The 13,285-nt window shown below is 42.8% G+C and overlaps 1 protein-coding gene across 4 annotated transcripts in view; it reads right to left on the minus strand.

Annotated features, from left to right (window-relative positions):
- NELL1 (neural EGFL like 1) overlaps positions 1-13,285 on the minus strand; it is a 1,018,153-nt gene that overhangs the window by 844,086 nt on the left and 160,782 nt on the right. For all 4 annotated transcript variants that reach the window (XM_069565320.1, XM_069565321.1, XM_069565323.1 and 1 more), the window contains exon 4: positions 6,978-7,148. In XM_069565320.1, coding sequence (XP_069421421.1) covers positions 6,978-7,148 — 171 coding nt within the window. The remainder of the gene's footprint in view (positions 1-6,977; positions 7,149-13,285) is intronic.

Here is a 13,285-nt window from a genome sequence, read left to right on the forward strand (position 1 = left end):
AGTAAAAAGGGAAAGGGGCCATGCCACATTCTCAAAGCCCTGCCAGGATCAAGGAAACATTGTATCACATTGGAAGGGATGTTCTCTTTCCCATTCAGCCTCAGTAATATATTTTTAAAGAGACTCTGCAGTTACTTTTACAGGGACTCTGTTGGCATAAAAATCATTTATCATTGTGTTGTACTACCAACCATGGAACTAAAGGACAAACTATTGGAGAACCATGCCTAGGATTTGGCAGTTAGAATAATTTCAGGGACCTGATGGACCTCAAATCCTACACTGCACCATGGATTCACATTATGCACCAGGTCCTCATCCATGAGACATGGATCTTCACACAAAAAAAATCTTCACTTTTTCTATAAGTGAAGATTTAATTAAATTGCTTTCATTTCCAGTATGACACTGAAACATCTTTGCTACATGATGGCATATGTTTACAGTACTTCATGACACTGTGTGTTCATAGAGTAGCTTGAAATTTTCTAAGGATTTTGCACACACTCTCTTGCTATATTCCTACAACAAGTATATGGTAGAAGAGTTACTATTAATCCCATTTTATAGACATAAGCACAGATTCTGATGGAGAGAAAGGATTGGAGATGAGAGGACAGGAGGAATCTTCAAAGAATCTAAGACACAGATTTCCTGGTTTCACACCCATTGCACATTAAGTCACATTTTATGAGTGGCATTAAGTCACATTTTATAACCAAGACAGAGGTCCAGCATTCATTACAGGTTTCAGATAAACCAGATACCATGTGCCTGGTCACATAAGAACAGCTCTCCCCCTCCGTCGTACTTCCTTCTCTGGCTCTCCCTGCAGGCTGTCTCTCACTGCCAACTTGATCCACTCACTGATACACAGTCTTTTCTTACTGGCCCTATGACTGGCTTTGTCATGCTCACAAGATGAACCTCATTCCAAATCGGATTCTCACATAATTTATACAGAATCAGATCACAGTGGCAAAACTGTAAAGCTGCAGAGAGTGTCATGCATTTTTACCTGGGATGGTAAGAAACTGAGTGGCTACTCCATGTCACCAGGAGCTCTTCCCTCTGTGGTCTCCCAGACCTGATGGTCTCTACTAGCAAACCAGCAATCCATCAGGTACTGCCTTACAACATTCCTTGTACTGTCGCCTTTTCAGTTCAGTCGCTCAGTCGCATCCAACTCTTTGCAACACCATGAACTGCAGCACACCAGGCCTCCCTGTCCATCACCAACTCCCGGAGTTTATCCAAACTCATGTCCATTGAGTCAGTGATGCCATCCAACCATCTCATCCTCTGTCACCCCCTTTTCCTCCCGCCCTCAATCTTTCCCAGCATCAGGGTCTTTTCAAATGAGTCAGCTCTTGGCATCACTGTTGCCTTTTACTGTTAATTCAGTTACTCATGGGTTATATCCTATGTTCTTTCCTTACTTATCACGTCTCTCAGGACAGAAGATTGGGTGCTGCTAGGTTAGCTGGACATCAGGCATATACTACATTCTCAGTTTTAATTCTGATGAGTTGTGTGCATGTGTTCCTATTTGTGAAGTAAATAATACATCAGTGCAGGAAGCAGGAGACTGAGAATCTTGGCCTAGCTCTTTTGGAAGTGGTGGTCTTTGATAGTCATCTCTTAATTTCTCCTTTACTCTAGTGCAAATGTTTGTCGAAAAGTCATTGAAGTACATTATACATGGCTTAACTACGTTAAGGAATGTTTGGTTTAACAACATGCTTATAAATACTTTAGGAGCTCTCTGGAAAGATGCCACCATATCACCATATTTCATTATGAAAAACCTAGAGATACAAAGAAATGCTCATATCGTGAAGTTATTCTGAAATATGTAACAGAAGCTTTGAATTACTGACTTGTTCAGTGATTTACAGTAAGTTTATTTTTCTGGGTCTGCAAGTTCTTCAAAATCAGTTGTATGGAAAAGCTGAATGCGCTCTGCAGTGAATCAATACCAAGCTTTAGAGATAAAATCTAAATAATGTTTGCTGTTTAGACTACAATCACTGAGTTAACTCTGTCAGAGCGACACCCGGGCTGCAGGTGTGTGTATTTATTTATGCGCTGGCACTATGTCCACTTGGACAAGCTTGAACAAATGCAGTGCGAGTTCAGAGTTTCATTTCAGTGGGACTGGGTAAGAGGGAAGTTGTTCCAGCAGTGAGGCAAGAGGAGGTGGGGGATTGGAGTGGGGAGACGTGTGTATTCCAGAATACATGCTGAAGCCTGGATGCATGTACCATTTGAATGGAAAACACTTTTGAGTCCATTCCTCCACTGTCATTTCAAAACCAAGATGCTGGGAGTGACTATTTTCCATTTTCTCTCTGCTTAGCTGCTATCATTAGTGTTTAAACAGCCTGCTCACAGGCTTCCATGAGAGTCCACAATTCTTCTAATATCCAAGGATCAGGGCCAGTCACTGTGGGGGACCCTGGTGGCTTCAGAATTCAAAAGGACTGAATGAATAAGCTAAGGACTTCCTGATGGCAAGAACTCCTATTTCTTTGTATCCCCACAGCCCAGCAGAGACAGTGTGCCCAGTACTTTAATTGGATAGATTGACTGAAAATTACAAGTTACCAAATAAAGAGAAGGAAAGAAAATCCCTTTTGTGGAAAAAGAACCCTTATGCACTGGATCCCAGATGTCAGGGGATTGTGGGCTTTGAGTGACTGGAACAGGCTGCAGGGTGAACTGAGAATGGAGCAGGGTAATAGGAGGAATGTGAGTTCAGGCCTCCTTCTCAGCTTTGTTGGCAACTCTTAATACAAAGGAAGCAAAAGAAAAACCTAAGGCAGTGGAGATAATCAGGCTGGCCACCCAACTGAGTGGTTCCTTTAATGTGTCTAGCTTGAGGTAATCTGCTACCCACACTTAGGGAGTTTCTAAGTAGGCCCAGCTGAACAGCTGAAACAGAAAGAAAAGTGTGTCTCAGCAACAGGCAGAAAGTGTTAGATTACCAACTGAAATAGCAGTCACTTTTCTTGTGACAATTTGTGTAATTAGGTCTGAAAAGGTTCTGTTTCTCAATTCTAAGAAAAGGGGAAATTTCTGCCACATTCCAGTTCCTCAGAACAATGGAACTGCCTGGAAATCTTCTCGCTCTGATTTCGAGTATTTTTAGGATTCCTCACATTTTTGTAGCTTCTTTCTCCTGGGAAGACTTCCTGGCATGGTTATGACTTTATCTTGGAAAGGACGTGAATTTCAGAGGCAGAGAGCAGAGGTAGGCAGGGAAAGGCTGGGGAGTTGGATCCTGGTTCAGAATTTTAGCTCCATGGTTATGTTATGTGGTTGGAACTGAGTTACCATCTTGGAGGCTTTCTACTTCCATATCTATAAAATCAGTCTAATGAAATTGCCTCCACACCGTATGGCTGACCCAAGGACCATTACATCTATCCCACCTAGCACGTTACCTGGCTTATGGTAGATGCCCAGTAGACAGAAGTCCCTTTCCTTGTGCCAAACCAATGGGTTATGTAAGATTCCACATCTTGCCCACCAGCCCCAAAGATCAGCAATGTAAGATGCATGAAAGGAAAATGCTAGAAGTAAAAAACAAACTGCTCACACTGAGTCTGGCTTTTTTCTTCCATCATGTTCTAAGTCCAGTGCCAACAGTCCCTCATGTTGAGCTGAAGAGCCTAGTGGTTAGAGCAGGCACACAGAAGTCAGACTCAGGTCCAAATCCTAGAGCTGCCTCTTAGCAGCAGAGGGTTACAAAAATAGAATGTAACCTCAGTTGCATCACTTTTAGATGAGAAAAATAGCCAGAGTGATAAATTAATATATGTAAAGTACTTAGCATGGTCACTAGTACAGTCAACACCCCAAAATGTTATCTGTCACATCACGATTTATCTTCTAGCCAGCACAGCTCTAGCAGGTGACAGGTTGAGAAAAATAAGGAAGCATGACTTTAAGGGCAAAAGGAATCAGAAAGGAAGAATCTCACACTGGTATGAAATGCATAGCTTAGAGAATAAAAATCAGCCTTTCTGAAATTCACTCTCTGTAAGGGTGGCCTAGATAAAACATAGTAGACCAGCATCTTGATAAAGAGCCCAGAGCTTCTGCCATTGTAAAAATCAGCCAGTGCTGGCTAGGGAGGAACTCTTGAAGAAAAGTTTGTTCCACATACTAGACACTCTCCTCACCTTAAACTTTCCCTCCTCCTCACTGGGGCTGTGCTTTTCAGGTACTTGGATTTCCAGCGTCCCTCACTTATTTATTGCAGCCGAGGCTACTCTGCAGTTTCTGCTCCCTCTTTCTTTTTTTTTCCCCCCTCAAGGGAAAGCACAAATGCAGTTTCCCACTACCACCAATTATGCGGGCAAGTTTCCCACATTTGGGGAAACCGCAAGTATCCCTCTATTTAAACCAGTGGTTTTCAAATGCCAGCCCTTGCACCAAGGCTAACCTGCTTGCGTAAGAACTACCCAGAGAGTTTATGAAGAATATAGTTCCACACTCAGGGAATCTGATTCACCAGGTCAGAGATGGCCTCTGGTTATCCATAATTCTTAAGTGTAGTCAGGTTTTATAACTGTTTCTAGACTTTTCCTACACCAAAATCAAAATTGACCTATCCCCTGGCCCAGTCATTCCCAGCTTCTCTCTCCCTAACCTATCTAAAAACTTCATCTGTCCTGGGTCCATGAATCATAAATTGGCACCAACTTCATGTTTTCTGTCCAAGATCTTAAATAAAAGAAAATAAGTCATGCTACGAATGCAAGTATAAAAAACAAACCACCAGAGAAGGGGACTAGTATTTAGAACCTCCTCAAATCCATTCTGTATAAATGCTGCTGCTGCTGCTGCTAAGTCACTCCAGTCGTGTCCAACTCTGTGCGACCCCACAGATGGCAGCCCACCAGGCTCCGCTGTCTCTGGGATTCTCCAGGCAAGAACACTGGAGTGGGTGGCCATTTCCTCTCCAATGTATAAATGCAGCTGACCCTAAAGCATACTGCGGGTTCCAGCTCTCCTGTTCTCTCCCTACTTTCATGGCAGAGAGGCCAGAATACACGACAAATGAAAGTCTGGAGACACTGGGTCACCACAGATGTGCAGAATAAAAAATAACAACAGTCACAACCACCACCACCACCAGGGACTGGGTGCCAAAGGCCAAGCACCACCCAAAGCACTTTATGCAAATTGTCTTACTTAACTTTCCCATCTGTGAATACGCATAACAGTACATATAGTACTAACAGTCCCAGTTTACAAATTACATTGAGATGCAAAGGAATTAATGTGTCCAAATTCACACAGCTAACAAGTGTCTGAGGATGGCAGAGGAGACAATTTCATAGGGACCAGAGCATTTGTAAAGGCAGGGAACCTTCAATTAGCACAAACTACCCTCCCTCTCTTTTCTCTTCTCTAGAGAGAAGACTATTGGGAAATAAAAGATAAGACTTACACAAAGAGGAAGTAAACAATTGCGGAGCAAGAAAACAGCAGTGTCTCCAGGATGTTTCAGTTGGGAAGTACTAAACTAGGGCTTCAACGTCTCTTTCTTACCTATGGTATAGAAGGACACACAGGACCCTTCTTGTCTCCCATTTGAGCAACATATGGGTGGTGGGTAGGGTGAAACAAATGCTACCTGACAGGCGACTTTAGTTCTAGAGAATTGAAAGAGCCAGTGAGTTCTTGAAGGCAGAAATGGAACGAGTGGCTGAGAGCTGGCTTCATCCAAGCTGCCCAGCCCAAGGTAAAAACGAGCTACTTGTTTCTATGGAAATGTCATCTAGGCACACATTACATCTAGCTGAAGCCACAATTCCCCAGAAAATCCAGAAAGCACTTTAAATAGATAGACTAAGCTAGACCAAGACTCACTTCAAGATGGTGGAACTTCCCTTAAACCTGACACTAGCTTCTGTTCTCAGCCTTTCTAGGTCCTCTCCTAAGAGAGACCGCAGAGTCGGAGTAGCAAGCACACTGAAATATCCCCTACTTTCTACTGGACCCCAGAATGGAGGCTGTCCTCAACATGCCTGTACATTTTCCAGGGCCTAAAAGAACAAGTCCTGTGGCCAAACAATCATTTAAACTTTGGCAGTAATAGTAATGAAGACCAATCATTCATGGCTACTTTGCATCACAAAAGATTCTCTATAAAAGGACTCAGATCACTATTCATAGACTTTCAGCGGGTTCTTTAGAAATGAAAACATCCCCCTTCACCACCATCATCCAGCTGTCCAGCCACATGTGAACCAATATAGACCAATAGTGTCCTTTCTTCAGCTGGCAGTAAACCTCCTCCTCGGGACAGACATGGAGGAAGATATCTCCTTCCCACCCCAATCCACAGCATCCAATGAAACTCTCCCTTCCCCTTCTTGCCCCCTACACCCCCATCTTCAAAGTAATCCTGCCATCCTCTGATAAACCAGAAGGCTCATCCCTCTGCAGAGGATAAATGGCATCAATTCCAAAAGATTCCAAGAATAGCCCCTTTAAGAAGTTTCCATTTGGAAAAAATATTTAAGCAAAGCTGTGCTTGATGAATTGAAATAGAATTAGCCGCTCCAGTAGCACCAGCTTCTCAATTCATTTGAAGGTAGACCAGCTCATTCGCTTCCAAGTGGAACGGACTCAACAACAATACATCACAGTTAACTGTAGTCACAGCTCCAAGGAATTCCAGCCGGTTACACCGAGGTGTACTTAATAGTCCCCCATCTGTAATCAACCTTTTGTACATTTCTTCCTAATCGCTGCATATGGTTTCATTTTAATGAACTGTTTTCTTAGCATATTACAGTTGGTCATTCCAGGACACCTAATGGCCCATTCAGTATGTTAAATGACTCCTAGGGTCCCTTAGTTTTTCTTCCCCAGCAAGGCTTGGAAGGGATTGGTTTTTTCCCCTCCCCATTGCTCGATTTCAAGGGCACAATCACAGAAGATCAAAGGCCAGGACATACCTGTTGCAGTCGATGTGGAGGAGGAGATGGGAGGCGCTGACTGACAGTGCAACCCTGTGCCACTGCCCATCGGCCAGCCGGTACGGAAGCGCCTCTGTCCGGGGCCTCCCACTGTGCATGTAGTGATAGCGAATCTCATCCCTCAGACCACTGCTCTCCAGCTCAAAATAGCTGTGTGTAAAGAACAAAAATGTGCTTTGTTTTACTTCTGGTTATCACAGCCCTCATCAATCCTCGTGACTTCCTATCAGGATTCCCAGACTCTAAAATTAACTCAACATGATGCAAAGAAACACAACCCACAGTTAACTGTACAACATGGAACCCAATTCACCTTCCGTCCAAGAGTCCTCACAGTGACAGCTTGAAGGCCTGATATGGTGACTCACGGATGCACTGTGAGTGACAGGTGACAAGCTAATTGGCAAAGCTCTGTGCAGTGTCACTTAAATGTAACTCAGGTCTCCTTTCTATTGTCTACAAAAGGCCATTCACGTGGAATGGGTTTAACGATGTTTATTTTTATTACTGCCACTTCCACTTTTTCAAGAATTAAAGGAAGATACAAGTCACGTGGACTATCAGGGATGGAAACAAACTATCACAGAAGAGATGAATAAGGTTTTTTGTTGTTGCTGTTGTTTTTACTTCCCCCTGGACAAGACACTATAAGTGAACAATTCCTACATAACCAATAAGGAAGGAACATTTGAAGCTACTCGCATTATGTGTTAATATTTCCAAATGTCATGGAATGAAACATGTGATTGACCTTTTCTTTTTTGCAGATCGTTACCTTCTTTTTCTAGATCCGTGAAAAACTCAGCACCTCCTCTGCAGTCGGCACACTGGCCATAAAAGGCAGCAGGCAACTTTGGGACAGTCCTCAGTCACACACCAGGGCTGGCACTTTCACGGGGGCAGAACTAGGCAGTTTCCTATGTGTCCCTTCTGAAATGTGTCACCGTGACCATCATCACCACAGGGTCCAATCTCGCTGCCAGGCACTGCACTGGGCCTCTGACATATGCTGTCTAATCCATCACTCACAAAAGCCTGGAAGACTGATACGATACCTTCTGAGGATCTTTAAAAAAAAAAAAACACTGAGATTCTGGAATTAAGTAACATACCCAACCCAGATTTTAAACTCGGAGCTAGATGTGACAATACCAGTTAGGCCTCATCTCAGAGGCACAGAGACAAGGTAGTAAAGATGGCCTCAGCTGGCACTGTCTCCCAGCAGCTTATCCGCACAGGCAATTCAAGAACTGCTTGCCCAAATAGGTAACCATGTTCAATCTCAAGATGTGGAAGGACCTACTGCTTCTGCTTTAATCCACTGAGTTGGCCTGACCCCATTAACCCAAGCACATTTAATCCAGAACATAAAATGCATCCTCCATGAGCACTGTGATGAATATATTATGAATCTCAGCTTCTATTATCCATGACTTCCAAATCTCACATAAGAAAACACACGCATATTTCTTGCTCATCTTTCACAGAGATCTTCCCGAGATCCCACTGCAGGAAAAGCGAAGTCAAGACCAGCCTCTGACCCACCTCACGAGAACTATACAAAGAATTAGGCTCAAGATCATAAATAGAAAAGGTTATTTATACTATTGCAGCCATCTCCTGGGGCCAGGTACATACTTACTAGTAATAATATAATATATATATTTTTAAGACTGTTAGGGAGGAAATCCCTTAACATACAAGACATTCATTTTAAGAGAATTCTCCAATTTTTTTTCTAAGCACCCAGAATACTAGAAGAATCAAACAATCAGAGGACTTAAAAGGTCAGGAGAATCTTAGAGATTATCAGGTCATTCATTAATTTACTCAGTGTGTCAGCGCTGGACACATATTGAAAAGCTAAGATAGGATTTAAAATACAGATCCTGTTCTAAGATTTCCTACTTAGAGAATAGTGGGAAAAGAAATCAAATGTATGCCCCTCCCCTCAAAAAAGCTAGAAATTGGCGAATGGGAAACAAAGGAAAGTCGAAGCTATCATTTCATGATTAAATATGGCATTCTAGAAATGGGCTTTCATAAATATCTCATTTAATTTCTTCAGGCTAAGTACTATTATCACTATTTTACAGATGAGTTCACAGATGATCAGAGATATTAAAATACCTTGTCCAAGACCACACAGCTCCTGTACAGAAAAGCAGCATAACTTGGTACTTAAGACCTTACCAAGATTAACACATAATAAGAACTCTTTCGATGACTTTACTTGGACCAATAAGCTACTCCTAGGGGAAGGAACATGAACTTGAAAGGACCTCAATCAATGACAATCAAAAATATTCATGATAAATTGAATCATAATAAACAAAGAAAAAATGAGGCATATATATTTAACCAGATTTAATCATCATTGCCTCATTGAGCAACTGCTCAGTGTATTATAAACATATCTATTAAAGATCATTTTGCAATGAACTGGAGTAAGTGGGTACCTCAAGGTAATCACAAACATACAGTTATAACAAATATGCACTAATATTATGCAAATGGTTACTTGTGTCTTGGGACATCTTGCATATATACAAAAATTGCTGTATCTCAAACAACCCAGATGAAAGTCAAGATGCTATGTTTAAAAAACAAAACTGTTAGAGTTCAAGACCATTTACACATGACAGTAATTCCCCAGCATTTCAAGCCTGCAGACAAGGCCAAATCTTGTGCCTAAGAATGCTCTTATGCAATTAAAAAGGGAAAATAAAAGTTATTAATAGATAACTGCAAAAGTGGTCCTAGAGATGAAAAAGAAATCAGATAGCTAAGTGATACCTGGCTAAAACTGCTTCATGAATACTGAGAAGAGAACAGGGCAGTACTTGCAGGCAGTAATCCTCTGCTAATACTGTTGTGAGGCTTAGTCCTGAAAGCAGCATGGAGGAGGCAGTCATTTGGCCTGAGAGCGCCTGACATTAGGCTAAAGCACAAACTGCAGATTTGTAGTAGAGCCTGCTTCTCTGCTGGTTCAGAGATGATAAAGAATCTGCCTGCAGTGCGGGAGACCTGGGTTCAATCCCTGGGTCAGGAAGATCCCCTGGAGAAGGGAATGGCTACCCACTCCAGTACTCTTGCCTGGAAAATCCCATGGACAGAGGAGCCTGGTGGGCTACAGTGCATGAGGGTACAAAGAGTTAGACACAACTAAGCAACTAACACACACACTTGTTACTCAAGTATGGTCCACTGACATGCAGCATCATCATCTACTGAAATTCAGATTATAGGGCCCGAACCAAGACCCACTTGAATCAGAATCTGCACTTGAATAAGACTCACAGATGATTCACACACACACTAAAAGTTAAGCAGCACTGTGGTTAAGTACACCAGGTGTTGCTTTATGCCCCGGGCAACTAATCATGGTCAAACAGCAGAAGTCTGATGCTACGAGCAAGTGAATAAGAACCATGTGGAGCTTTCAAGGGAAGAGAGGGCACTGAAAGCAATAGTGAGTCAGTGTTCAGTGAGCTCTCACCCCTACCAGTCCTCTCTCTTCAGCCCTCAAGTGCTTTTGAGTCTTCCTAGGAGTTTGTGGGAAGGACCAGCTGTATAGGTGATAAAGTTACCAGTCAGATTTTGTGAGCAGCATTTCTCCCCTTAGCCTGGCACCTCAGCCAAGTGTACTGCTCCAGTGAACTGTCCTGGCTCCCAGAAAAATTTGTTCAACCTTCAAGTATTTGAAAACAGCAATAATATTCACTACAAAGCTTTCTCTTTTAGACCAAGCATTTCCAGCTCAATCTTTTATACTACTGCTCCCACCCAAAATAAAAGGCCTTCCTGGCCAAAGATGGGGTCACACCGTTCTTTTAAGATTCTTGCCCAACTTGGTCGCCAGGCTTCAGGTATGGTAAAATGGATCAGCTGCTCCCATAAATATCGCATCCAGGAATAAAAATGCCTCCTTTGCACTATGCACAACTGAGTGCAGCCTAACGTTGACACTGACTCACAGATTATCTAACACAGCAAATCCTTTGACTCAGAATTATTTTGAATCCAGTATTTTGACTCAAAATAACTATGAGGGTGAATCTTCCCTACCATGTATTTACATAGCTCAATTTTCTTCAACCTAAGTTCTTGCTTAAGTGCTAGGCAGACCCTAGCCATAAACAGTGTGAATAATTCTCCAAAGCCTATCCTTAAGGGTTCAGTTCAGTCTCCCAGTCGTGTCCAACTCTTTGCAACCCCATGAATCGCAGCACGCCAGGCCTCCCTGTCCCTCACCATCTCCCGGAGTTCACTCACACTCGCACACACCGAGTCAGTGATGACATCCAGCCATCTCATCCTCTCTCATCCCCTTCTTCTCCTGCCCCCAAACCCTCCCAGCATCAAAGTCTTTTCCAATGAGTCAACTCTTCGCATGAGGTGGCCAAAGTACTGCAGTTTCAGCTTTAGCATCATTCCTTCCAAAGAAATCCCAGGGCTGATCTCCTTCAGAATGGACTGCTTGGATCTCCTTGCAGTCCAAGAGACTCTCAAGAGTCTTCTCTAACATCACAGTTCAAACGCATCAACTCTTTGGCGCTCAGCCTTCTTCACTGTCCAATTCTCATATCCATACATGACCACAGGAAAAACCATAACCTTGACTAGGCGGACCTTAGTCGGCAAAGTAATGTCTCTGCTTTTCAATACGCTATCTAGGTTGCTCATAACTTTCCTTCCAAGGAGTAAGCGTCTTTTAATTTCATGGCTGCAAATCACCATCTGCAGTGATTTTGGAGCCCAGAAAAATAAAGTCTGACACTGTTTCTACTGTTTCCCCATCTATTTCCCATGAAGTGATGGGACCAGATGCCATGATCTTCATTTTCTGAATGTTGAGCTTTAAGCCAACTTTTTCACTCTCCTCTTTCACTTTCATCAAGACGCTTTTCAGTTCCTCTTCACTTTCTGCCATCAGGGTGGTATCATCTGCATATCTGAGGTGATTGATATTTCTCCCAGAAATGTTGATTTCAGCTTGTGTTTCTTCCAGCCCAGCGTTTCTCAAGATGTACTCTGCATAGAAGTTAAATAAGCAGGGTGACAATATACAGCCTTGATGTACTCCTTTTCCTATTTAGAACCAGTCTGTTGTTCCATGTCCAGTTCTAACTGTTGGTTCCTGACCTGCATACAGATTTCTCAAAAGGCAGGTCAGGTGGTCTGGTATTCCCATCTCTTTCAGAATTTTCCACAGTTTATTGTGATCCACACAATCAAAGGCTTTGGCATAGTCAATGAAGCAGAAATAGATGTTTTTGTGGAACTCTCTTGCTTTTTCCATGATCCAGCGGATGTTGGCAATTTGATCTCTGGTTCCTCTGCCTTTTCTAAAACCAGCTTGAACATCAGGGAGTTCATGGTACATGTATTTCTGAAGCCTGGCTTGGAGAAGTTTGAGCCTTACTTTACTTCATGGGAAATAGATGGGGAAACAGTAGAAACAGTGTGAGACTTTATTTTTGGGGCTCCAAAATCACTGCAGATGGTGACTGCAGCCATGAAATTAAAAGACGCTTACTCCTTGGGAGAAAAGTTATGACCTACCTAGATAGTATATTCAAAAGCAGAGACATTACTTTGCCGACTAAGTTCCGCCTAGTCAAGCCTATGGTATTTCCTGTGCTCATGTATGGATGTGAGAGTTGGACTGTGAAGAAGGCTGAGTGCCAAACAATTGATGCTTTCAAACTGCTGTGTTGGAGAAGACTCTTGAGAGGCCCTTGGACTGCAAGGAGATCCAACCAGTCCATTCTGAAGGAGATCAACCCTGGGATTTCTTTGGAAGGAATGATGCTAAAGCTGAAACTCCAGTCCTTTGGCCACCTCATGCGAAGAGTTGACTGATTGGAAAAGACTCTGATGCTGGGAGGGATTGGGGGCAGGAGGAGAAGGGGACGACCAAGGATGAGATGGCTGGATGGCATCACGGACTCGATGGATGTGAGTCTGAGTGAACTCCGGGAGATGGTGATGGACAGGGAGGCCTGGAGTGCTGCGATTCATGCGGTCGCAAAGAGTCAGACACGACTGAGCGACTGAACTGAACTGAACTGAATGAGATGCAGGGATATTCCATATTCCTGGATTGGAAGAATCAAAATTGTGAAAATGACTATACTACCAAATGCAGTCAACAGATTCAATGTGATCCCAATGAAATCACCAATGGCATTTTTCACAGAACTAGAACAAAACATTTCACAATTCATATGGAGAACAAAAGATCCTGAATAACCAAAGCAGTCTTGAGAAAGAATAGAGCTGGA

The sequence above is a fragment of the Ovis canadensis genome, chromosome 21, assembly GCF_042477335.2.
Source record: "Ovis canadensis isolate MfBH-ARS-UI-01 breed Bighorn chromosome 21, ARS-UI_OviCan_v2, whole genome shotgun sequence".
Taxonomy (NCBI): Eukaryota; Metazoa; Chordata; class Mammalia; order Artiodactyla; family Bovidae; genus Ovis; species Ovis canadensis.